This window comes from Belonocnema kinseyi, chromosome 4, assembly GCF_010883055.1.
Source record: "Belonocnema kinseyi isolate 2016_QV_RU_SX_M_011 chromosome 4, B_treatae_v1, whole genome shotgun sequence".
Lineage (NCBI taxonomy): Eukaryota > Metazoa > Arthropoda > Insecta > Hymenoptera > Cynipidae > Belonocnema > Belonocnema kinseyi.
Genome location: NC_046660.1, coordinates 36,114,547 through 36,140,967, shown reverse-complemented (window position 1 = coordinate 36,140,967; position 26,421 = coordinate 36,114,547). Strand labels below are relative to the sequence as shown.

The window sequence follows — 26,421 nt, the reverse complement described above, 5'->3', positions numbered from 1 at the left end:
ATCTAGTCGGGAGTGGTGCTGACTGAAAACAGATGATTTGGAGCGATTCGCGCGCCATATGTTGGTCATTCTAAGGACTTATTGAACTACCCTCGTATTTTTCTATTCCTAAACTATTTCATAATAAAAAATGCTTATATATAAATTTAAAAAATACCTAAGTAAAACAAAAAACTAAACTATTTCCACAATAAAACTATTCCCAATGGGCACTAAATTTGGTGACATCTTTACGACATCGTTACGACAACTTTACGACATCCTATGACCATGTCGTTTCGGCGTCTTTACGATATCGTAAAGACATCGTCAGATCATACGACTTATTTACGATATCGTAAAGACACCTTAACGACATTGACATAGGATGTCGTAAAATTATTGTAAAGATGTCGTAACGATGTCGTAAATACGTCGCCAAACTTTGTGCCCACTGGGTTCCTTTGTGGTTTCCGTTAACTTATTGCGTGCTTTTGTTTATTTTTTCTACAAACCATTAGTACACGACAGTGTCATATCTTATAAAATTCTGCTTTCACTTGAAGTTATTGCAATTGAATGGTAATTCCTTAGTTTGAATTGGAATTGAAAATACTCATCATGTTAGATCACTTTTATCTGAGCCTAAAATCATTAAAAATTATATGCAGTTTGATTGAATAAATTTCAATTTTAAATTTTAGAAATTGAACTATTCCGAAAAAATATTTGAAAGTTGCATTTTCTATTACATACAATAAACATTGAAGATTTTAAATTTCAAATCCTTAAAATTGAAGTATTTTCAATTGTAAATCTTCAAAATTGAAATATTTAAAATAAAATAAATATAAAATATTCTCATTTGTAGAACTTTGAATTGTAAGTGTTTAAAATTGCAGATTATTTAATTTTGATAATTAACCATAAAAAATTATGCAAGTTTTGACTTTTAAAATTAAAAATCCTGTAATTCTGATCATTTGTATTTGAAATTTTCATTAATTTTGGCGATTTAGAATTGAAAACTCTTGATTATTGATTTTCAAAATCATTAATATCATGAAAATTTACCAAATTTGATCTATAAATCTTCAAAATTAAAGAATTGTTCAACTTCAAATCATCAAAATTGAAGAATTTTCAATTACGAATTCTTTAAAATTGAAGAGTTTTTAATTTTGAACATTTGCAATTAGAAATTATGCTCGTTTCAAGTTTTCCAATTAAAATTTCTGTAATTTTGATGATTTTTATTCGAAATTTCTTCGATGTGAAAAATTTAGAATTGCAAACTTGATCTTTCAAGTTGGACAATTACAAAATAAAAAGTTATTCAAGTTTTAATTTTTACAGTGAAAAAATATGTAATTTTGATTATTTAGAATGAGGTATTTTCACCTGAACCATCAGATAACTTCACACTTCGTTGAATGCTGAGGGGAAAACAATAATGTAGCAAATGCATAGGACAAAACACTATTACATTCTCATCATTTATGATTGAGAAAGTATTAGAATTGTCTGAAATTTCACATCACACTTTTTCAACGGATGTCCACGTTTCGAGAGCCCCTGAATCCGAAAATCAGGTTTTCATGATGGCGTCTGTCTGTCTGTCCGTCCGTAAACACGATAACTCTCGAAAAAATGAACGAATCAAATCCATCTTTGGCACACTTTTTCTAGGTTCTAAAAGAAAGAACGAGTTCGTCAACCAGCCATTTTTGATAAAAATTCAAAAAGTGAGCGCATTTTGAAAATTTTTGAGACCACTTTTTTCTGAATTTGAAAATTCTATGTACGGATATTTATAGTATTGAAAAGAAGAAACAATTTATCCTTGTGACTTTTTTCGATAAAAAGAACATTCTCAGAGTTATAGCGTTTTCAAAATTTGTCTAATCAGCCGAAAATCAAAATTTGAAGCCGAAAAACGCACGATATGAAAAAAAGTCAAGAGAAGAAAAACATTTCTTTTTGAAATTCCTACAAGATTATCGTAAACAATTTTTGGATTTTCTTCAAAAATCGAAAATTCAAATTTTGATTGCACAAAAAATAATGGAAAATTAAAAATTCCATTTTGTGGACAAACTATGTAGCATACAAAAAAAGATGAATCAACAAAAATGGTTATCCCAAAAAAGATCTAAAATTTCGTTAAGAATTACTTCTTGATAGGACGCGTACTTGTTGTTTTATTCGTAAAAAAATAACGTTGAAAAAAGTAAAATAAAAAAAGTGTGTGAAAAAACAACGAAAGTTACGAGAAAAAAAATCCAACAAAACCTGTTTACAAATGTCTGTCGAAAATCGAGCGCGCAGCGCGAGTCTCACGATGTGAATGCGTACCTCAAAGCCTACAGAGCTTTGAGAAACTTAATCTTTGACTATACTTACTTAAGTAGACAATTTAGAATATGAAGACGCATATAAATACTGCCATCTAAAAGAGATCTTTTTGATAACGTTTTTTTCAAGCATTCCAAATGCAAAGAATAAATATCCGAGCGCGAAGCGCGAGATTCAACCGTCGCGCGCCGTAGGCGCGCTCAATCTTCCGAGCGCAGCGAGCCGCGCGCGTATTGAATGATTATTACTATCATTTTACTATGCCATTAAATAGTTTTTAACAAATAAAAATTATTTTTCAAATACACTTATAGAAAAAAAATTAGTTTTTACAAAGGTGTTAACAAAATAGGGCAAACATGGACCGAATCCCATGCATTTGGTCCATTGTTTCCCCTCAGCAATTAACGAAGAGAAGTTAGCTGGTGATTGAAGTGAAAATACCTCATTGAAAGCTTGGTATTTGATTTCCAAAATGATCAAAATCATTTAAACTTAAGAGATTTCATTATTTTATACGTCGTTAAATTTAAAGAATTTCAATTATAAATCTTTAAAATTAAAGTATGTTAAGCTGTTAATCGAGAAAATTGAAGAACTTTCAATTGTTAATCTTAAAAATTGAACAACCGAAAGAATGTTCCATATTTCATACCTTTGAAATATGAATCTTTAAAACTGAATAGTTTGCGATTCTATATATTCGGAATTATAGATTTTTCCATTGTGATTTTTCAAAAATGCAGAACTTTTGTTAGTTTCTAAAACAGAAGAGTTTTTAATTTTGACGATTTACAATTAGAAATGTCTTTGATTTTGATGAAATTTTAACGACTGAAATTCAAATATTTAGAACGGTAGACTTTGTTTTTTTTTTATTGAAACTGTACTTGAAAGTTCGAATCATTTTACCTAACTGGTAGATAATCGGCATCTCATTTTAACCAACTGTCAGGTAATTTTTATCATCTAGTAGCATTATTTTTTAGAGAATCACGATTTATTATTAATTCATATTTTTCCATCAAATATTACCCTATTTCATTTTACATGACTGAAAGGGAAATTTTAATAAAATGCCGTAATGTCTTTCGTTTATCGAACTTAGTTATGTAGAATTTAACACACAAATATTCTCCGTGAACCGAGCTCTTCAAAGAGATCACTAACTTTTTTCTGAATTTTCTCAAACTCAACTATAGTGACTCCTAAGCAATTTTTCCTTGGGAGGTAACTAGCATCTTTTAAGGGGACCTACAGTTTAGGTTGAATTCCGAACCATCAAAAGCCCTGGTAGATATACATAAATAATTTCCAATGGTACTGGCACAGGGATCGAAACGCCGGACCTCCTTGCTCGGAAACCTGACGTCCTATCGCCTGAGCCACCGAAGCTCTCTGTTCAGAAAGGCTATTTTTGTTTGAATTTTTGATTATTGATGAAATATTGATGTGTGAATATCAATATCATCCTCCATATCTTCCGTGTTATGAAGGGTAAAGCCTTGCGAGTGCTTTAAATGGGCTAGGAAGCATAAAAGTGAAACGTGTCTATTTATATAACTTTGATGTGTAAACATCTACTGCAATATGGAGGGTAAAGTCTGAGTCAGAGCGTCAAATGCAGTTAAATACGTTGGGTATCATAAAATTGAAACGCGTCTGTTTATAGAACTTTGATATGAATCACGGTCTCGCTGAAATTGCTTCGAGCCAGAGGTAAGCATACCTAGAATGTTTTTATTTATTTTGTATCTGCGATGACTTGCAATTATTTTTCGATCAAAAGAAATCTTTAACAGACCCATTTACCCCAAAAAAATTCATTTTTAATGACAACACGTTCAAATACCTAGTCTTTGTTTCTTATTTCTTGTTCTCGATGTAATTATTTTAAGTAGAAAAGCTAGAAATATACTCATACCCACATGTTTCTTAATACTGAAAATTTTTTATCGTAAACTGATAACATTTTTCCAATAGAAAAAATATTTTCATATAATTTAAATAATATTATTCATCAGTTATATTTTTTTATCTCGTAAGGTAATGTGCCAATTAACGGAAGCTTAAGGGGAATTTCAGATTTCAAATGCTTAAAAAACTATATTAAACATATTTAAAGCTTAAGAAATGGGTTTTATCGAATAAAGCGTACCTTTAGAAAGGTAAATTACTTATTACTTGTAACATATCCTATTAGAATGAATATTATAAGAAGTTCGAAGTTATAAATACGAGAATGCATAGGTTATCGGCAAGTCAGAAATCTGGCTGTTTCAGTTATCGGCACTTCGATGTGTGAGCGCTTGGCAATAGCGTTTAGGAAAAAACATTTTTGGTGAGAGCGAAGACCACAACATCTTACTTTATCTAAAATACTGCCCATTTGCCGACGACTTATGCACTGACGAAGACTGGCACATTTACCTTATAAAAGATTCAAAAACGAATAAAAAGAAAAACGAAGGTCTAAAAATAAAAGAATCAGGTTTTTCAAGAAAAAGAAGTTAGATTATAAACGATGAACGGGGTGTTTTTATAGAAATTCTTCTAATGAAATATTTTGCTCTCTTAACGTGCTTTCACAGCATCCTTCGTTTTCGAGAAAAAATTAAGTATTTCGATTTTTTTTAAATTAAAAATGTTTTTGTTTTTCAAAAAAGGCTCCGACAATCTCCGGCATCTTCGGGATGAATTAATTTCAACAGAACCGTGGGAAACACCTTACATAGCGATATGGAGGGTAAAGGCTTAAATATAATAAATATCATTTGTGACATGTAAATATCTTAGACCTCGATATTCAGAGTAAACCTTGAATTATAGAATATATAATTTTTGATGTATCAATATCTTAGTTCGCTATACGGAGGGTAAAGCCTGAAATATACACAATATTATTTTTTATATTTAATCATCTAAGACCACGATATGGAAAATAAATAATGTGTCAGGGGGTTAAATTCTTTGGGTAACATAAAAGAGTGAAACGAGTCTATTTATAGACATTTGAAGTATAAACATCTTAGATCGCGATATGAAGGGTAAAGTCTGTTTCAGAGTATTAAAGCCCTTGAGGAGCACAAAAATGAAACGCGTCTATTTATAGACATTTAATGTGTAAGCATATTAGAGCGTGATATGGAGGGTAAGTCTTGAAACATAGGGAAATATGGAGGGTAAATACTATTTCAGAGCGTTAAATGCCTTAAATGGCATAAAAGTAAAACGCGTCTATTTATAAAATGGGTAAAAATCATATTCCAAAATTTGTTTCATGCGTAAACCTATTTGGCCATAATATGGAGGGTAAAGTCTGAAATATAGAATAATATTATTTTAATGCATAAAAATCTGAGGCTGTAATATGGTGGGTCTGTAAATATGTAAAAAATATAATTTTGATGCGTAAACATATCAGACCGCAATAAGGATGTTAAAGATTGACTCAGAGAATTAGATGTGTTGGAGATTGTTAAATTAAAAGGAGTCTTTTCATAAACCTTTTATGTCTAAACATCTTGAACCAGGATATGGAGGGTAAAGCCTGAAATATAACCTAACATATTTTTGATGCGTAAAAATCTTAGACCGTAATATAGAGGGTAAATTCTCAAATTTAAAAAAGGTGACTTTTTACGTGTAATCAACCTCAACCGCGATAGTGAGGGTAAAACCTAAAATATATGAAAATATCATGTTGATGTGCAAACATCTTAGATTGCGATATGGAGGGTGAATACTGTTTCAGAGAGTCAAGGTCCTTGGGAGATCAAAGTGAAATGCATCTATTTGTAGACACTTGATATTCAAACTTCATTGACCGCGATATGGAGGGTAGAGCCTTTTTCATAGCGGTCAATACTTCGATGCCTTCATATATTCAAATTTGGACTTTAACCATTTAAAAAACAAAAATTTTATTTGGATTATCCTTAAATAAGAAAATTAAAAAATTCTCCAATACTCGAAAAATCTGACCAATTTAGTTAATGTTATATTTATAAAATAATATTCACTTATTAAGGTTTATCGAAGTTGTTTACACATAAATATCTCTTGGGTTGCAGTTTAGGGTGCATTTGATTATTTTGTGATTGATTTTATTATAATTTAATTATTATTGACACTAGTACTATTATAGACAATATAACAAAAAATAGTAAAACTCAATTTCTACATTAGTTTTAACTTACCAGGTAAATCCTGCTTATTAGCAAGAATCAAAATTGGTACACCAGCGTTGTCAGGACTTCTCGCTGTTCTGGTAAGTTCCATTTTTGCTTCTTCCAGTCTTTCAACGTCGCAGGAATCCACTACAAAAATTATTCCGTCCGTACATCTGGTATAAGATTTCCAGAGAGGACGTAATTTTTCTTGACCTCCGACATCCCATACTAAAAAGCTAACACCTAGAACAGAAAAAAAAACTTTGTCTTTGACTTCACCACAACTTGCACAGTTTGCTCAAATACATCTTAAGTAACTTTCATTTTTATACTAAAAGTTAAACCCTGTTTAATGTTACCTTCTAAATTAAATTTTTTTAAACTGAAAATGCACATAATTATACTATTTTTAGTTGAAATTTCGTCCGTTCGTCGTAGAAAATTTAACAATTTTGGTAGAAATGTCATCTTCTTGGATTAAAAATGCACATTTTTTGTTGCAAATAAATTTTTTTTGGTTATAGCTTACACTATTTTCTTGTTGAACATTCGTATTTTTTTGTTAAATTCAACTGTTTTTTATTTTGATTCAAATCTTCCTTGGTACAAATATCGAATATTACATTTTTCATGTGGAATTAATCTTTTTTGGTTGAAAGTAGAACTACTTTCTTAAAAATCCACTTTTTTGGTGAACATTCCTTACTTCAGTCAAAAATTCATATCTTTGATCAAAAATTTAAATATTTGGTTGATAATGCGTTTTTGCTGTTTTTGAGAATTTATTTATAAAGTTAAAATGTAACTATCCCTTTTTGGTTTGAAAATTCATATTTAATTTTTTTAAATGATCTTTTTAGTTGAAAGTTCATCCATTTGGTTAAAATTCCTTATCCATTTTTTATTAAAGATTCCTTATTTCAGTCAAAAATTCACGTCTTTCGTTGAAAATTTAAATATTTTGTTAAAAATTATTTTTTGTTTTGTTTGAGAATTCACTTTTTTACCTGCAAATATAACTATTCTATTGTTTGCTAAAAAAACTTATTTGTAATTAAAAATTAATTTTTTTGGTTGCTAATTAACTATTTGGTTGAAAATTCGTGTATTTTGTCACAAATATGTTGGTTTTTTTTAAAAAGAAAATTATCGGCTTGGCTAAAAATTGAAACGTTTTGGTTAGAAATGTAACTTTGGTAAAAAAAACTGATTTTTTGTTGCTGAAGAGTTAATTATTTTGTCGAAAATTAGTATTTTTGTTAAATGTAACAGTTTTCTATTTAAATTAGGATATTTCTTGGTTGGAATATCAACTATTAAATTTTTCGTTGAGAATTCATCTTTCTTTGTTGAATAAAATTCAACTTATTGGTTGTTAATTGACTTACTTTTTTTTAGTTGGAAATTCACATATTTTGTTTTAAATTAACTATTTTGTTCAAAATTAAAATTTTGGGGTTTAAAATTCAACTGTTTTGTAGAAAATTCATGTATTTTTTTGAAAATTCAAGTTTTTTGAAAAAAATGATTCTACTCGGTGAAAACTTCATCTTTCGTTTAAAATATTTACTATTTAATAACAAATTATTTTTGTGTTTAAAAATTCAACTGCATAGTGGAAAGTTCAATAATTTAATTGAAAATTCGATTTATTGGTAAGATTCACCTCTTTGTTTGAATATTTAACTAATTGGTTTAAAACTAATTTGTTGGCTTTAAATTAATGTTTTTATCTGAAAATTTAACTATTTTATATTTTTGTTGAAGAATTTTGTGAAAAATTCATATTTTTGCATTGAAAATTCGTTTTTCATGATAGAAAAGTAATCTTTCTTAGTTGAAAAGGAACTTTAAAAAAATTAACTTTCTTCCACAAAATTCATACGTATTTTTTTCTCGAAAATTCGTTTTTTCCCCTCAAAATTATTACTATGAGTCTAGTGGAATATTAATTAACATTGGATCATACATTTTTAATTTTTTTAATCAAATGGAATTCGTATGAATAATTTTTTTTCGAAAATTCGTTTTTCTCCTTAAGAATTAGTACTATTGGTCTAGTGGAATATTTGTTAAGATTAGTTCATTAATTTTAAATTTTCTAAAGAAATGGAATTTGTTTAAATAATTTTGTCTGATTAAAAATTATTAATATTTCTTGTGTGTAATATTTATCAAAATTGTTTGATTAACTTAATTTTTTTTTAATTTTAAATTATTACTATTGCTCTAGTTGGATATTTAACAACATTGGTTAGATAATTTTTAATTATTTAAACAAATCTCATTGGTTTAAAAAAGGTTTTTTTCAAAATTCGTTGAACTGGCATTTTATTTTCATAAAGTGACATAAATTTATTATCCACTATTTTTCAATTGTTGGAACAATAAACGAATGATGAATGATTTTTATTTTTAAAAATTCGAAACGAAGTTATTTAAACAAATTCCATTTGTTTAAATAATTGAAAATTAATAAACTAATGTTATTAATTATTCCACTAGGCCAATTGTAATAACTTTTAGGGAAAAAATGAAAAAGAAATTATTTAAATAAAGTCCATTTGTTAAAGAAATTAAAAATGAATCAACCAATGTTGATAAATATTCCAGAATGCAGTGCTCAAAAGGTCGATTTCATTAAGAATTGGCATTTTTTTGTTTTAAGTGTAGTTTACACGTACTCGTGGGGGTGTGTTAGGGGCGTCAAACCTATATGTCTGATAAATGAAATTCTTCATTTGATAATTCATTATAAGCCCTTATACTTTCCCGTCCAATTTTTTCAAGACCTAATAAATTATTCCAAAAAGTCAAAAAAGTGATTTTTCCCCAAACATTTTATATGGGAAACATCAAGTCAAAACCGGCACCTGTTAAAATAAAAAATAAAATAAAATAATTAGGGAATTTCTTATTTCGGATTTGAAATGAAATGGAGGGGATCGTTGCCCTCTAAAAAAACGTTTGTAAGCCACCCTAATGAGCATATTATATCTTGACATTTTTTTAATGAATTATTGACACAAGATAAAACTTTAGTTTCGTGATAAATCCATGCTAGTTCGAATAATTGCATTTGTCTATTGGGAAATACAAAAATGTACAATCTTCAACATTTTTGAAAATCGAAAAAAAACATTCTGCTTAAAAGTAGAAAGTGAGGACCCTGAATATACATAACTATTTTATAGCCCATTGAATCATTGCAATTTTAAAACTTTCTTATTTTTCTTAACTTTATTCAAACAATCAGAAAGGAATATTTTGAAAATAAACACAGACTAATTCAAGTTAACAATTTCTCAATATGGCGTCGTTTGATTAAACTTTCCTATTTTTCAAGTTTTCCATTTTTATAAATTATTTTAAATGATTGTATGCAGTTATAAATAATTTTCTTTTTACGAAACAATTAGTTTTATACTATTGAATTAGAAAATATCTCCACTGCTCGAATTAATAATTTTCTACTAATCTGTATAGTAGGTCGCTTTTTCCTAATAAAATCTGACGAATTTGTCTAGTAATTACTTAAATATGACGAATTTTGATTCAGAGAGAAAAAAAACACTTAAAGACTAAAATATACTTCATGAAGCACTTAAGTTGATACTTCTCTTGCTATTCTGAATCTATTTTCTTAACCAGGCATGCATGCCTGATTAAGAAAATAGATTTTTCTGAATATTTTTTTAATCTCTGGCACAAAATAAAACTTTTTACTCTCGTGACATTTTTTCGTAAGACGAGACATTATTTATTCACAGTCTTATAAACAACATAATTTTAATAAAATGTGCTGCAAGAGGCAAAAATTTTTTATTTTCTCTCAGAGATGCTAAGAATGATTTTATATTTTTTTGTTAATAATGAATGAAATTTTTTAAAAAATGGTTTGAACAAAAGTTGATATTTCTTTGACATTTACCTTTTGTTCGAATATACATCTTTGTAAGTTGAAAATTTGACTACATGGTTAATAATGCAACTGTTACGTTAAAAATTTAAGTATTTTAATGAAAAAGCAACTATATGATTAAGTCATTTTGTTTGGTCGAAAATTCAAATGTTTTATTGAATATTTCTCCTTTCGGATTAAAAATTTATGTTTTATAATAGACAAGTCATCTTTTCTAGTAAAAAATTAATTTTCATGTTGAAAATTCTGCTATATACTAAAAAATTCGTCTTCTTGGTTTGAAAATTTTACTATTTGGTTGAAATTAAAAGTTAAACTATGTTGTTGGAAATTCGTCTCTTCTACGATTCGTACATGTGTTGTAATTTTTCCTTTTTCATGGTATATTTTCATTGAGATATGCACTCGACTCTATCAGAAAGTTTAAGCACTTGATAGTATCCCTGAGATATTTGATAAATCTTATCATGAAATGTCAATATTGACGCATCGCTATTCTTACATATCTTGTTTCATACTAAGTAGTCGTGAGAGACGATGAATGAAGCATCTTAGCACATGGCGAATGAAACGGAATATCTTTTTAGATATAATTATTGTAGACATCTTTCCGGTTTTTCTCTGGATCTTTTGACCTTTATTTTCGTTTTTTCAAAGGAAAAAGTTATACTTGTATCAACGAAATTTCTTTTTTTCGTGAACAGAATCAATAATTAGACAATCTACAATAAGGGTGGCCGCTTAACACGTAGAAAAAAATCCCAGTCATTTTCAGAGATATGGGGCTGCTAAATAAGAATAAAAAAATTGTCATCCTAAAGAATTATTCTGTTCTGAGAAAATGAAATATTTATTGTGATGGTATCACACTTGAACAGACGGTTTACCTCAACGAAAACGGGAATAGTTTATATTTGAGCAAAAAAAAGCATTTTCAATAAAATAGGTAATTTTACAACCATAGAGTTGTATTATCACAAAAAATATTAAACATTTACCAAAAAGGAAAATTTTTGAAAATAAACACGAATTTTCAACGAAGAAAATTAATTTTCTACCAGACAATAATAATTTTCCACAAAATATTCAGATTTTCAGTCAAAGAGGTGAATATTCAAATAAAAAAATACTAGTTGCATTTTTAATAAAAAAAGGAAATTGCAAACCAATAAAGATTACCTTTCTGCAAACAAAAAAATACGAATTTGCCGCAAATGAAAATCAATTTTTAACCAAAAATGGAAAAGTTAAATTCTAGAATTAATAATAAATCTTCATAATTATTTTTTCAGTTAAAAACAAAAATCATTTTCAGTATCAAAAAACGAATTCTCAACCAAAGAGACGAATTTTCAAATAAAATAATGAATCATTAAACAAAAGTTTTTTAATAAATTGGTTTAACTTTTTGCTCAAATAGTAGAATTAAAAATTTTTTAAATTAATTATTTAACCAAAAATAAAATAGTTAAGTTTTTACTTGAAACATTAATTTTTAACAAATAAAAAAGAGTTTTGAAAAAAGTAGTTAAACTTTCAACAAAATGATTTAGGTTTTATTTTAAAGGATTAATTTTGAGTTTCAAAATATGTGGAAAAAGAATCTGCAAGATTTTAAGATCATTTTTTAAAATTATGCAGGATCTTACAATTTTTCAAGAAAGCTGAATTATTTCAAAAGATATTTAAAAGTTTTGAAAGATTCAAAAATAAGAATGCAGAAGATTTTAGGTTTTTTTTATGATAAAAATTTTTTCATATTTTAGGAAAAATACGAATAATTTTAAAAGATATTTAGAATGTTTACAAGCTTGTGCAGATTTTTTCTTTCATTTTCGAAAACATTAGATTGATTTGAAAGATATTAAGAAGGATTAAAAGTTTTAAAAAGTCTAAGAAATAATGTAACATTTTTAAAAGATTTAGAAAAATTCAAAATAAAATGTGGATTTTTGAAGATTTCGCAAAAAAAATTATAATTGTTTCAAGCATTCTGAAAGGCTTCTTAAGATTTATGGGGAAATTTCAAATGATTTTTTATTTTAAAAATGAATTCTAAGCGAGAATTGAAAATTATTTCAAAACATTTTCAAATATTTTCCTAAAATTTCGAATAGAACTATTTTTTAAATTTCAGAACAATTTGTCAATTTTTCAAAAGTAAAAAAATTTATAAAACATTTGGATAAGTTTTAAGAAATATTTCGAAATTTTGAAAAGATTAAAAAATAATTAAAAACTTATAAAGATTACAAAAAATGTAGACCAAAATTGAAATTTTGAACATTTTGAACATCAAATTTAGATGTAGTTTTCAGTTTCTTGAGTCTTAAGGATTAATTATAATTAATTATCCTATAATAATAGGAGCGTTATTACAACAAATCATTATAAACATTATTTATTTTAATACCAAGTGAATTATACATTAAATATGTCATAAACTCGTATAATCATAATTAAACTGTCACAATAAAACATTTAAAATATTTTTTTGTAATGATTCTTTAATAATTAATAATTAATCAATCGCTAATTTGAAATTATCTCATATTAATTCAAAGCAAAAAATGGTGAATTTTGCGATATAGAATTGTTTTAATTTGCACATATTATACTGTTTCTATATTGCAATGATTGCGTAAAGGACCGTAAGTAGAGATATTATCAATAAATATAGTTTATTTGTTTCAGGAAAATTTGGTTGAAATCCCTGAAAAACGCGTTTTTTGCTATATGCTAAAAATCATATATTTTAAAATTGTATAATATAAAACGTTAAAATGTGAAATTGAACAATTTTGAACGTTGTTAAATAATAATAACAGTACTAAAAAGATGAACAAACGTTCATATTTCAATCGAAAAACTTTCTAATTTCTAATATTGGAATTTAGAATAAAATGTCAACTATTTATGTTTTTAATTCTAAACCAATTTTTTTAAATTTAGAATTAAAGCAGCATGTCAAAAAGGGGCAGAACTAAAATTTAAATAAGTCACCTGAAGTGGGTCGAATTCAATGGTATTCAGACTATTCAGGCATATTCATGTGACTAATTCAAATGTTAGTAAAACCCTTTTTTGAAGCGCGGCTTTAATTGTTTAAATAACAATTGTTGAATTTCAACCTTTGTCCTCAAATTATTCACTTTGGAACGTAATGAATTTTAAACTTTTTTTAAAAAAGTATTAGAGTACCGTAAAATGGGACTAAGCCGTACGTGCGGTGGAAACTGGCTCGCCCTTAACTTTATTTTTTATAATTAATTATCTCCTCCTCTGAATAATAACTTTTAAAATTAGCTACTGTTTTCTTTTTCTAAATTTTAAACTTTATTTTAAATCATCCTCTTCGGTGCAGTTTTCTTAGTGATAATGAATGAAAAGTACATTCACATGAAAGTTTCAGTACATTTTTTCAATCATATTTAAATTACTTAAAATCTTTTGAAATCAAATTTCTGTATAATTTTTTTAAAGGCATTAAAATTCCTCAAAGTCCCTTAAAATCCTTCAGTAATATTTGGAAATCCTTTCAAATTCTGCTAAGTCTTTTTAAATCTTACAAAATATTCTCAAATCCATAGACATACTTCCTTTCAAATCTTATGAAATTCCTTCAAATATTTAAAATATTAAAAATATTTTGAAACCGTTTAAAACTCCTTAAGTTCCCTAAAAATTATTTAAAAGCTCATTCCCGTGTTGGAATCCAATCAGGGATCCGGCCCAGTCCCAGCCGGATAGCCCCGCTTTAAGCCGGGCGCTGGTCGGGGAATCCGGCCAAAAAGCAGTTAAGAAATTTTGCTTCAGGCGAGAAATTGGTAACTTGTTTTGTCTTTTAAGGCTCATCGTAAAGATTACGGTGAACTTTAAAAGTCAAATCAAGTGAACCAATTCTGGCAAGAAAATTGGAGTAGAATTTTATTCCCTGATGATAGAATCTCATAGCAATTTGGAAGCCACGTGATGATTTAAGGTTAGGAAGGAAGAAGGTAAAAACTGTATACACAAGACTATATTTTAATTTAAAATAATAATTATTCGCGCACTGAGTAGGGGATTCAAACTAATTACTGAAATAAGGTTGATTTTAACTACGAGTCTCAATTTTATTTGCGAACTTCGAAGAGACGACGCAACCTAGTGCAAGGAGCATTCTCGTTCCAGGTGGGAAACTTGAAATTACTGAGTGTCTATGCAGACGACAGACACATCAGGCGCTATATATGGCGGTAAATTTAAAATTCGACAGGCTAAATATTGTCTGAATATAGAGAAGTTTATAAAAATTGTATTATTTCTGTTGTTGCACATAGCAGAATCGATAACATTTTAATTAAAAATGTTAAATTATTCGAAAAAATTTAATGTTTTTTTTTAAAGAATTTAAAAAAGCTCATTTTTGTTTCACTGATCTAATAAATCTTTAAATTATACTTTTCAAATAATAATTCATCTAGCATCCATAATTACGTCTTTGATAATATTACGGCTCTTAGAAACTGTGTAATTTCTACAAAAACATTAACCTGACCAGTGCCCCGCCGGCTCCCGACCATGGGATATAACCAGGGTTGTCCCGGCCAGTAACCGGCCGGCCCCAGACTACGTGATTCGAGAAAAATGTAGCCCGACCGGCTCCCACCCGGTTCCTGTCCATGAAACCCAGCCAGTGGTAGCCCAGCCGGGATCCGACCAGAAACCTTGTTGTATTAGGGCCAACCGGGGAAATTTCTACACGGGTTAAATTCCGATCTTGTGAAATCACTTCAAAAATTGAGATTCTTTCTGAAGTTTTACTCAGTAATTTCATCAATTTTTTTAAACAATTTTGAAATCTTTTAATATGACTTAAAATCTGTGAAAACTCTCCTAATCTTTTAGTATCGTTTGGAATGCCCTAAAGTTTTTGTAGTTTCTTAAAATCTTTGGAAATATCGTTTACAGCAAAAACAATTGACTGAATAAGATGTACGAAGGGATGTGGTCTAAAATTTAAAAAATCCTCCTTACGTAATAAATGTACTTTCCCTATTCAAGTTTCCCCTAAAGCCTCAATCTTCTTGGTAAACATTTGTCGAAACCTGACTTATGGGGGAGTTTACCTTTCAACAGAGTGCGCGATCTGTTCTGGTCCGAGTTCTGCTAAAGTTTAAATTTAATAAATCAAACAGCTTCTTTTATACAAATTATTAATAAAAGTTTATCATTCATTTGTAAAATAAAGTAAAAGAGTGATTCATTTGGTTTGAATAGAAAAAGTTTAATATTTTAATTGCTGGTCACTTTTTCTTCAGTGATCTGAATTTTATAAACATAACATTCTTGTCTGCTGACAAAAATTCAAAGTACGTGATTTGATAACATTCTCATCTTTTTACCAAATTGTAGAATTTTCAGGTAACAAAGATAAATTTTATATCGAAGATGACATAGTTCAATTTTCAACAAATATTAAAGTAATAAATATTCAACAAAAAAAATTCCTTTTTAACAAAATAGTAAAGCTTTGAACCAAAAAAGATGAACTTTCCACAAAAAATTAAATAGTTGACATTCCAACCAAAAATATTTTAATATTCAATAGAAAAAAGTTCAATTTAAACAAAAAAGATGAACTTTAAATGAAAGAATTAATTTTTAATTTGAAAAATTTATTCTGAACAACAACAACAAAATTTTCAATAAAATAGTTCAATTTTAATGAAAAGAAATGAATTTGTAACTAAAAAAAATTTTATAAACGAAAATGAAATGGTTCACTTTTCAGTTAAAAAAATAATTTTGAACCGAAAAAAGGAGGATTGAACGAGATACTTAAATTTTCAACCAAAAATAATGGATTTTCATCCAAAAAGATGAATTTTGAAACTAAAAAGATTCATTTTCTACCAGAAAAAATAAGTTTTTAACTAAAAAATTTATTTTTAACAAACTAATTAAATTTGTGACCAACGAAAGGAATTTTTAACCGAAAAAAATTAATTTGCAAACAAGAAAAATAAGTTACTAAGAAAAAAGTCAATCTTTAAACAAAGGGTGGAATTTTCAAATGAAAAAATAAATTTTCAGTTAATCAATTTTTAAAAAGAAAAAAACTGAGTTTCACCAAAATATGTAGTTTATATTAAATTCAAGAGATGAATCTTCAAGAAACAACGTAAAACTTTACAGTTGACATTTCAATAAAAAAATATTTCAAATTAAAAGTCGTTCAATTCAACCAAAAAGGGCGAATGTTCAACAAATCAACTAATTTTTCAAATAAAAAAGAACAGTTTTTAATAAAAAAAATCAAAAATACTAAAAGACAAATTTTCAACCAAAGAGAAGAAACATCAATGCATACAATTTCACTCAAAAAACGCAGACGAATTCAATAAAAGAAAAGAGAATACGATTTTTCTTTAAAACAATTGATTTTTAATTTAAAATATGGCTGTTTTTAGTTTTCGCTATAAAAAATAGAAAACTTATTAAAATATTTACTTTGAAACGTTCTTTCATTGAACAAGAATGTAATGTTTGTGAAATTTAGAACTATACAAGAAAAACTGACCGTACTTTAAATATTAGATTTTTTCAAACTGAATAACTGATCCTTTGACCCCCATTGCACGAAGAAAAAATTAGTTCGATCAACTATTTAGTTTTTAAGATGTGGTACATGCTATTTTATTGGTTGGGAGAACCATTTTATTATTTGCTATTACTACAGTGAAACTCTTCTATAGCGCCGATTTCGGGGCTGACGGTGGGTAGGAACTAACTCTTTTGAGCCCGCTCCACTTTTGTTTGTTCACGCCTGACTGCCGGCCTGAGTGATAGCCGCATATTGCGCGCACCCAGCGCAGCGCCTGTTACACCTACATGCGGCGCGGCGTCAATTCTCGGAAGGGCTATAGAAGGGCGGGCTATTGAAGAGTTTCACTGTAATTGAATAGTCTCTGCAACTAATGGAATTGCTGTGCCAACTAATAACATAGCAGTATCAACTGATAAAACAGCAGTACCAGTTATTATTAACTAAATAGTTGGGCCGACGAACAATTTTTTTCAGTGTGTCAGAACTCAGAGCAATCCTCTTTTCAGGGAAACCCGTAAAATCTTGTACACCTTCTTCCTGATTCTTTAGGAGAAGTACAAGATGCCCCCTTGCCAAACATTCCGGAAATCAGAATGGTCTTTTCTGGTTTTCAGTAAAAATGTGAGCATTTGGACCAACTGCTGATTTATGAAAAAGAAAACTTTCTCCACTGACAGACGACTGATTCTTTAAACTTTAAACAGTTTAAACCCTAATGTTTTTCTTCGTAACATTCCTGACCCTTGTCATTATCCTCTCACGAAACTGTCTGACATCTCTTTCATTTGGACGATAAAGATAATGTCTTCTCTTTAGTCTTGATCTATCTTCACCTCTTTTGGTATCGTTTTAAATTATTTTAGAGGTGGATCACAGAAACTAATTGGATGCTGACAGATAGGACAAACAAAAAAGATAAAAGAAAGCTTCTTGAAGGAAGACACTCACCTTTGGCTTTGCCGATGCTGCCACGGATTCTCTCGCAATTGAAACCGATAGTCGGCACCGTATTGAGGTACTGATCAAACTTGAGCCGATAAAGTGCTGTAGTTTTACCGGCACTATCCAAACCCAACATTGCGACATGAAATGGTGTTCCTGTAGGTAATGCCTCGAGCAGACCACCGCCGCTCGTGCCAGTTCTGCCCATCCCAGCACCCATTCCTTCCACTGTACCACCTCCTATTTCGACCTAGCGATGCCCATCTATCAGGCGATCTTGGACATTTTTGCCGATCTGCTATTTTTATTCAGCAATCTACAGACGCAACATTGGCGCATTTCTTCAGATTGGATCACTATCGTACCACCTGGAACAAAAAGGAAAGAGAAAACTCAAAAACACAATCATAGGTAACCACGCAGAACACTGAGGGGGGTTTCTATCATCGTAGGCAATATACCTTGAGGCTAGGTGTTTTTATCCATATTTTCGTAAGACGAGATAAGGATTGCCACCACGAGGTTAAATACGAAATTAAAAACAGTTGTTCTCTGAAGCAATCAGTATACTAAGGCTAAATCTTGAAACTTGTTTCACAATGAGAAGTGACTGTCAAATATTATGTGTGCGAAGGTTGTGTATACTATTGTTAAAGAAAGTACAAGATAGTTGTGTGTCGAATCAATCTCAGTAAATCAAGAGAATATGGAAGATATAATTGAGAATGGTTTTTTAAAGAATTGTAGTAGAATGTAGTGCAATTTCACTCCACTGATCAGCAATCTAATAATGCAAATGATGGTCCATTGACAATTGGTTGTAAAGCAACACTGTAAATCTCAAGGTAACGTTTTTCCTGAAGCGGTAGTCAATTGATTAAAAAATATCTAACAATGTAAAGAAATAATAGATTGTTATATTTTTGTACCGTTTTGTTGCGGATTAAATTGATATCTTCACATTCAGTGTGAGATGCAACCAGGGTGGCCGAAAAACCTCATATTTTAAATTACCGGTTGTTCCCCTGATTTTCCGGGACCAATTTTTCATTTTCCTTGAACAGTCCATTAGCAATCACAGACCAGCATTTTAATGTTGTAAAAATTGTAATATAGAATATTTTTAAACGAAATCAAACAATAAAATTCAATATTTCTTTCTTTTCTTCAACCAAAAAAATTTATTTCTACCCTTAATGATGAATTTTAATCCGATAGAATGAATTTTGAAAAAAATAGTTGAATTTACGATCAGAGAAGATGACTTATTAACAAAATAGTTACACTTCCAGCAAAATAATTAAATTCTCAAACAAACGGACCAATTTTCATGCTAAAAAGCAGGGGCGTAGCAGCCGTTGTATCAGCCGTATCAATGATACAATGAAACAAAGTTTTTGTTTACTTTCCTAAAAAGGGCCCCTCAAGAAATTTTGATACAGGGCCCCCTGAGGGCTAGCTACGTCACAGCTAAAAAGTCAAATTTTTTAGAAAACGGTTAATTTTTCAAGTCTAAAATTGAGAACCAAATAGTTGACTTGCAAGTAAAAGAGATACAAAAAGGCCAAGTTTTTAGAAGACAGTTGCATTATTAACATAAAAAAAATTGATTTTTAGCCAAACAGTTGCATTTAAAACCAAATAGCTGTCCTTTAAAGGAAATGAATTTCCCACAAGATAGTTGAATTTTGAGCAAAACATTTGGGGTTTCGACCAGAAAATATTACCTTTTAACAAAATAATTCAGTTTTCAAAGAAATGGCCAGATTTTCAAGCATAAAAGCCACACTTTTTTAAAAACAGTGGACTTTTCAACCCCACAAGATGAATTTCCCACCACAAAAAATATATAATTTTCCACGAAATCTATCACAGTTGCTATTTCAGCAAAAAAGTGAATTTTTAAAAAGTGAATTTTTAACAACATAGTTACATTTTTAATCATAGAGTTGATTTCGTAACAAAATTATCAAATTTTTAATAAAATAGTTACATTTTTAACCAAAAGCTGATTTTTCAACCAAACAAATTGATTTTCTAACAAGAAACACGATTTTTCAACAAAATGCATGAATTTTCAAGCAAGTAATTAAATGTTTAACTAAAAAAGATATCGTTACTATTATTAATTGAACTAAGTATCATGATTGTAAAAAATATTTTTCAATTGGCATTATTATCGACCCTAACACAAATAAAAAAATCTTCTTTATAGATATAAAAAAGTTATAATTTCTACCAAAAGTAAAAAAGTTAAATTTTCAGTAAAAAAATTAATTTCCAACAAAAAAACGAATATTCAACAAAAAAGTCAAATTTTCAACCAAATAGCTAAATTTATAAGCTAAATAAAATATTAATTTTCTAGAGGATAGTTAATCTTTCAATAAAAAAAGATTAATTCTCAACAACAAATATCGAGGTTGATATTTCCACCGACAAAAAAAAGAAATTTCAACAAAATATTTAAATTTCTAATCAAAGAATTCAATAACAACAGCAAAAAACGAATTTTAAAATAAAATAATGAATCTTCAACTTAAACAATTAAATTTTCAGCAACAGAATATTAATTTTTAAACAAAAAGATGAATTCTCAAATAAAATTATGAATCATCGACGGAGAAATAATTTGTTTACAAAGTGGTTCAATTCAAACAAAAAGAATTATGATTTTAAATTTTTAAAAAACAATAACTATAACTTGAATGTTTAAAATTTCCTAATATTCCCTGAACAATTTCTCAAGTTCTCTGAGAATATTTTATAAACGGAATAAAGAAATTTCAAATTTCCGCATTATTTTTGGAATTTTCCTGACTTTCATAAAACTTTTCTCAAAATCCCTGACTTTCGCTGACCAATAAAATTCCCTGCATTTTTCCTAATGTCCAGCTTTTCCTTAGCCTATCGATCAACCTATGTGCTACACTACAAAATGCGAAACCGTTTGATGTCTTTTTCCAGGACTCACCACTTCCGACAGGTGTTGACTGAAAAAAGTGCTTGAATGACAGAATATTTTTGTCACTTTTTCTTAGGTTACCAGGAATCAAACAAACTGTGCAAAGGGGTCGTTCCGGTACTTCCGGTCAGTCAGTAGTTAAAGGAAAGTAAACTGTAAACTGTAAATGTAAAGGACTAGGATCGAGTTTGAGGAAGATTGGTTTGAAGATTGGGACTATTTGACCGGTTTCGTGACTGACACTGTCATTCATGTCAGTCAATGACTGCCATTGTCAGTCGTGTCGATGACTGCTAATGTCAGTCGTGTCAGACATGTAAATTAAATGACTGACACTGTCAGTCAGTAATATCAGTCAATGACTGCCACTGTCAGTAATGACAGTCCGTGAAAGACTTCTGGTGAGTCCTGTCCTCTTCCCTAACAGTAAATTGAAATAAGTATGCATATAGCACTTAGAATCCCATATTTGGGTCATTGCAAAGTGCACAGTCAGGCATAGTTTCCTTCATAATAGGCCTCTGTGTGGGATTTTGCATGGAGTAAAAGTCCGATTCTTCTATCGGCGACAAAGGCATATGACGGGATGCAGGTTCTACAGCCCATCTCTCTTTCGCGCTGCTTTTTGTCCATTGACCGGGCCATTGACGCACATGGCGCAGGTATTTTTCCTCTCCCCCCCCCCCCTCACTCTCTCTCTTTCTCTCTCACTCTCCGTCATCCGAGACCATATAGCCAGGTGCCGTATCAGGCTCTCTAGAAGAAGCGGGCCACAAGTCCACTAAACATGAGTAAACTCACTAAACACGAAAAGCAAACAACCTGCAGGCCGATCGTATTGAAACTAACTTTTATATCCCGGAAGCGTAGGCAGTGGTTGCTACATTTTTGTGTAAAAATTAGTTTTTCAATTGAAAAGACTACTATTATATTTTGGCTCGAAATTCATCTCGTGCGGTTAAAAAATCTATTATTTGTTTGAAAGTTTAATTATACTGTGAAAAATACGAATATATTGTTAAAAATGCCTCTATTTTTATCAAAAATTCCACCAATTTTGTAAAAATCTCTTTTGTAGAAAATTTAACTATATTGATGAAAATTCGTTTCATGTTTGGTTGAACAAAAATTCTCTTTTTCATTTAAAATTTTCACTAATTTGGTTAAATAAATTCTTATATTTGTTGTTCTGTATTTTGTCGAAAATTCTTCTTTATTCGTAGAAATTTAATCTTTTTAGTAGGAAATTAATCCATTTTCGTTACAAAAGTTATTCTTTGGTTGAAATATCAACTGTTATACATGTTTCGTTGACAATTCATTTTTTTAAATCGATTTTTTGACTTATATTTGAACTATTTTGTAAAAGAATTCATTTTTTTATGAAGGATTCATAATTTTAGTTAAAAATGTAATTTTTTGCTTTTGAATGAACTTTTATGTTATAAATTATACTGTTTTATAGAAAAATCATCCCTCTGGCTTCAAAATTCAAATTTTGGTCTAAAATCTTTTTTTTTTTGTTCAAGTTATTTTTTTCAGTCTCTATCTAAAAATTTAAACATTCCATTTTTGGTTGTGAAAATTTGTCCTGCATATTTTATAGGTTGAAAATTCAACTATTTGGTGGAAAATTTATATGTATTTGGTTGAAAAGTTATCTTTTGGGGTAGAAAATTCGTATAATTTGTTAAAAAGTCGTCTTTCTGAAGTAAAAAATTATTTTTCTTTGTTGAAAATCCAACTTTTTGATTGAAAATTCAACTAACTTATTAAAAATGCACCGTTCTTGATTATAAATTTGTTTGTTAGAATTCATCTTTTCCAATTTAAAAGTCCACTGTTTTCTAAAACATTCGACTGATTTTTCATGGTAGAAAAGTCATCTTTCTTAGTTAAAAAAGAACTTTTTTATGAAAATTCGGCCATTTGATTGAAAATGCATCTTTGTATGTTGAAAATTCAACTATTTGATTAGAAATTCATTCTTTTAGATTGAAAATTCATCTTTTATTGTAGAAAAGTGGTAGAAAAGTAACATTTTTGGCTTGCAAATTTGGCGTTTTAGTTCAATCCTAACTATTTTTTGAAAAACTCTTACTTTTCCTGGAAATTTCATCCATCTGGTTGCTAACGCAACTGTTTGATTGAAAATGATTTTTTTTTTCATTCTTTATTTTGTGTTGGAAATTGATCACTTTGGGTAACAATTTTTTTTTTTGTTAATTTTAAACTGAAAAAAACAAATTCTCAACAAAATAGGTGAATTGTCAACCAAAGAGGTTAATTTTTCCTAAAATAATGTATCTTAAAATAGAATACCTACTTGATTTTTCAGTTAAAAAAATATAATTTTCATCAACAAAAGACGAATTAAAAAAACAGTTGAATATTTAACCAAACAGATGAAATTTCAGCTAAAATGCTGAATCTTCAACGCTAAAAAAAGAATACGTAAGAAAGACGTTCCGCTTTCGACAAAAAATGTAATAGTGTATATTTCAACCAGACAAGGTTTGAACATTAAGTCAAAAACAGTTAAATTCAATTAACTTTATTGTGCATAGAATAACTATATTCTGCTGTTGAACCAATGAAAATGTTGTTGATTCATCCAAATCATTTTTTTGTGAGTAGAGACCTAATGTAGACATTGCGTAACGATTAATTTCCCTGTTTCCTATAATCGAATACGAACGTAAAAAAGTTGTGATGTCTTATTGAGAAAAATGTTCTTGAAACGAAAAAACTGTTTTCTTGGATATACATAAAAATTTGTTCAAATCAAACTAATTTTCGTTGATTCAACAATATATTTGACTGATCCATCTAAATTCTGTTGTCAAACAAACTAAATACTCCGTCTACCAAAAGATTTGACACATTTGACATAACTAAATAATTTTTGTCCATATAATAACCATATTCTATTTTTGAACCAACAAAATTTAATTGATTTTAACCAAATCGTTTTTAGAGAGTAAAAATCTAATAAACAAATTGTATTTGCATGTAAAAAATAATTATCCTATTTCTTGATAATAAAATATAAAAGTAAAACACTTGTGATGCCTCATTGAATAATTAATGATCTTTTATACACTCAGCTATAAAAAAATCTCTACACGTAGATAAAAAAACTGTTTTCTTTGATATACAACAACATACTCCATCTGCCAAAAGATTTGGGTCAACCGAATAATTTGTTGTCCATATAATAACCATATTCTGTGGTTGAAAGAACAAACATGTTGTTGATTCAACAAAATCGTTTTCTGAGTCTACGGTTGGAAAATTTCACTTTTACTATAATCACCTTGTCAAGAGTGTGAATCTACAATACAATCGTTAACGAATACAGACAAAGTGATATTGTGTTCACAAGAGTGTTATATGACCCACAGCGCCAGATTTCTCTGCCTACGCGTCGTCGCCGCTGTTAAATTTGTCTTACCTACTTGTAAGCCTTTGTTGTTATTTCAGGTAAGATTTTACCTCCAAGAGTTTGAAAAAATAATTCTATAGTTCTACTGGGCCAACCATAAACTACGTCACCAATTTGATGATAATTTTTTTTTCTTCTAAACCAATCTAGATTATTAAATTTTCTAAAAAGGAAAATAAACAATAAAAAAATGTATACAGTTCTAAAAGAACTAATGTTTAAAACATTATTTACACAAAAATATATATTAAAATATTTCTTTCAAGAAATCGAGTTAAAAGTTATTTGGCCTCAATTAAAAGAACTCTTAAAATATTCATAAAATATTCAGACCCTCCAGATCGGAATGAAAATTTATTTTTTTCTCTATTTTTAAGAAACATACCATTTCTCTCTTTCTTTATCATTTTGTCGCTTAAATGCGAACTGCATGAATAGGACACAAAAAGAAAAATCAACTACTCTTGTGTAAAAATCCTACTATAATATTTGTGGTTCGGAATTCATCTCGTTTGGTTAAGAAGTCTAGTATTTGGTTGAAAAAGTTATTGTGGTGACAATTCAGATATTTGGTAAAAAACACATTTTTTTCCCAGGAATTTAGCTGCTTGATTGGAAGTTGAATTAGGTTGTTAAAGATTTTTTTGTAGATTCATCTCCTTGGTTGAAAATGTAACTATTCTATTTTTCGAAAATTAATCTTCTGGCTAAAATATTATCATTTGGCTTGAATTCTCTTGTCGAAAATGAATTTTTTTTTAAATTCATAATTTTTGTGGAAAATTTATTTCTTTTGTAGAAAATTTAAATATTTTGTTGAAAATCCGTTTTTTGTTGTTGATAATTAATTTCTTTGGCTAACAATGTAACTATTCCATTTGTGGTAGAAAATTGATATTTTTTATTAAAAAATTATCTTTTCTAGTGGAAAATTCATATATATTTTCTAGAAAAATGGCTTTTTAAAAATATTATTGTGAAAACTAAATTTTTTGGTGAAAAATTGGATAAAGTTCCGAATAGTTGAACTTGACGATTTCCTTCACAGTGCGTATACTTATGTATTTTGACGCACTGATTACGAAGATAATTTGTGAAAATTGGCGACTAGGCGATTTTCATGGTGAAATCGCGGAAAAACCATAAAAAATGTAGTTTTTTGCGTTTATCACAGCCAATATGCAAACTCTTGCAAAATGATTCCAATAAAAGTTGTAGATCTTACAGAAATACACATTTTTTGTAGGATACATTTTTTTGTACGAGAGATAGTTTTCGATAAAATTAGTGATATCTCGATTTTTATGAAAAAAAACCATAAAAATCATGCTCTTTTCATTTTCGAGTATTAACCGTCCCACAGTGTTAGCAACCCGTCTTATACGCGTAATTGAACCCGTTTCCTAAGCTTTTTCTGCTTCCAGTCACAGGGGTGCCTTCCCGCCCCCATGCCGCGTGGGAAAAGGGGCAGGGGTGTGACCTTACATTATTTCTGTTTCCAGTCACAGGGGTGCCTTCCTGCCTACCATGACGCGTGGGAAAAGGGGAAGGGGTGTGACCTTACATTATTTCTGTGACCAGTCACAGGAGTGTCTTCCTGCCCACAATGACGTGTGGGATACGGGACAAGGGTGTGACCTTATATTATTTCTGTGACCAGTCACAGGGGTGCCTACCCGCCCCCACGAGGCGTGGGAAAAGGGACAGTGGTGTGACCTTACATTATTTCTGTGACCAGTCACAGGAGTGCCTTCCTGCCCAACATGACGCGTGGGAAAAGGAGCAGGGGTGTGACCTTACATTACTTCTGTGATCAGTCACAGTGGTGTCTTCCCGCCCCGACGACGCGTAGGAAAAGGGACAGGGGTGTGACCTTACATTATTTCTGTGACCAGTTACAGGAGTGCCTTCCTGCCCACAATGACGCGTGGGAAAAGGGGCAGGGGTGTGACCCTACATTATTTCTGTGACTAGTCACAGGGATGCCTTCTCGCCCCAACGACGCGTAGGAAAAGAGACAGGGATGTTACCTTACATTATTTCTGTGAC

General features: G+C 29.5%; 1 protein-coding gene across 1 annotated transcript in view; it reads right to left on the bottom strand.

Moving 5' to 3' along the window:
- Positions 1 to 26,421, bottom strand: part of LOC117172033 (ADP-ribosylation factor-like protein 4C) — a 39,070-nt gene that overhangs the window by 3,054 nt on the left and 9,595 nt on the right. Inside the window, exons 2-3 of the mRNA XM_033359764.1 lie at positions 17,969 to 18,330; positions 6,534 to 6,749 (exon numbers count right to left, since the gene is read on the bottom strand). Of these exons, the coding sequence (XP_033215655.1) occupies positions 6,534 to 6,749; positions 17,969 to 18,182 (430 nt within the window). The 5' untranslated portion in view covers positions 18,183 to 18,330. The remainder of the gene's footprint in view (positions 1 to 6,533; positions 6,750 to 17,968; positions 18,331 to 26,421) is intronic.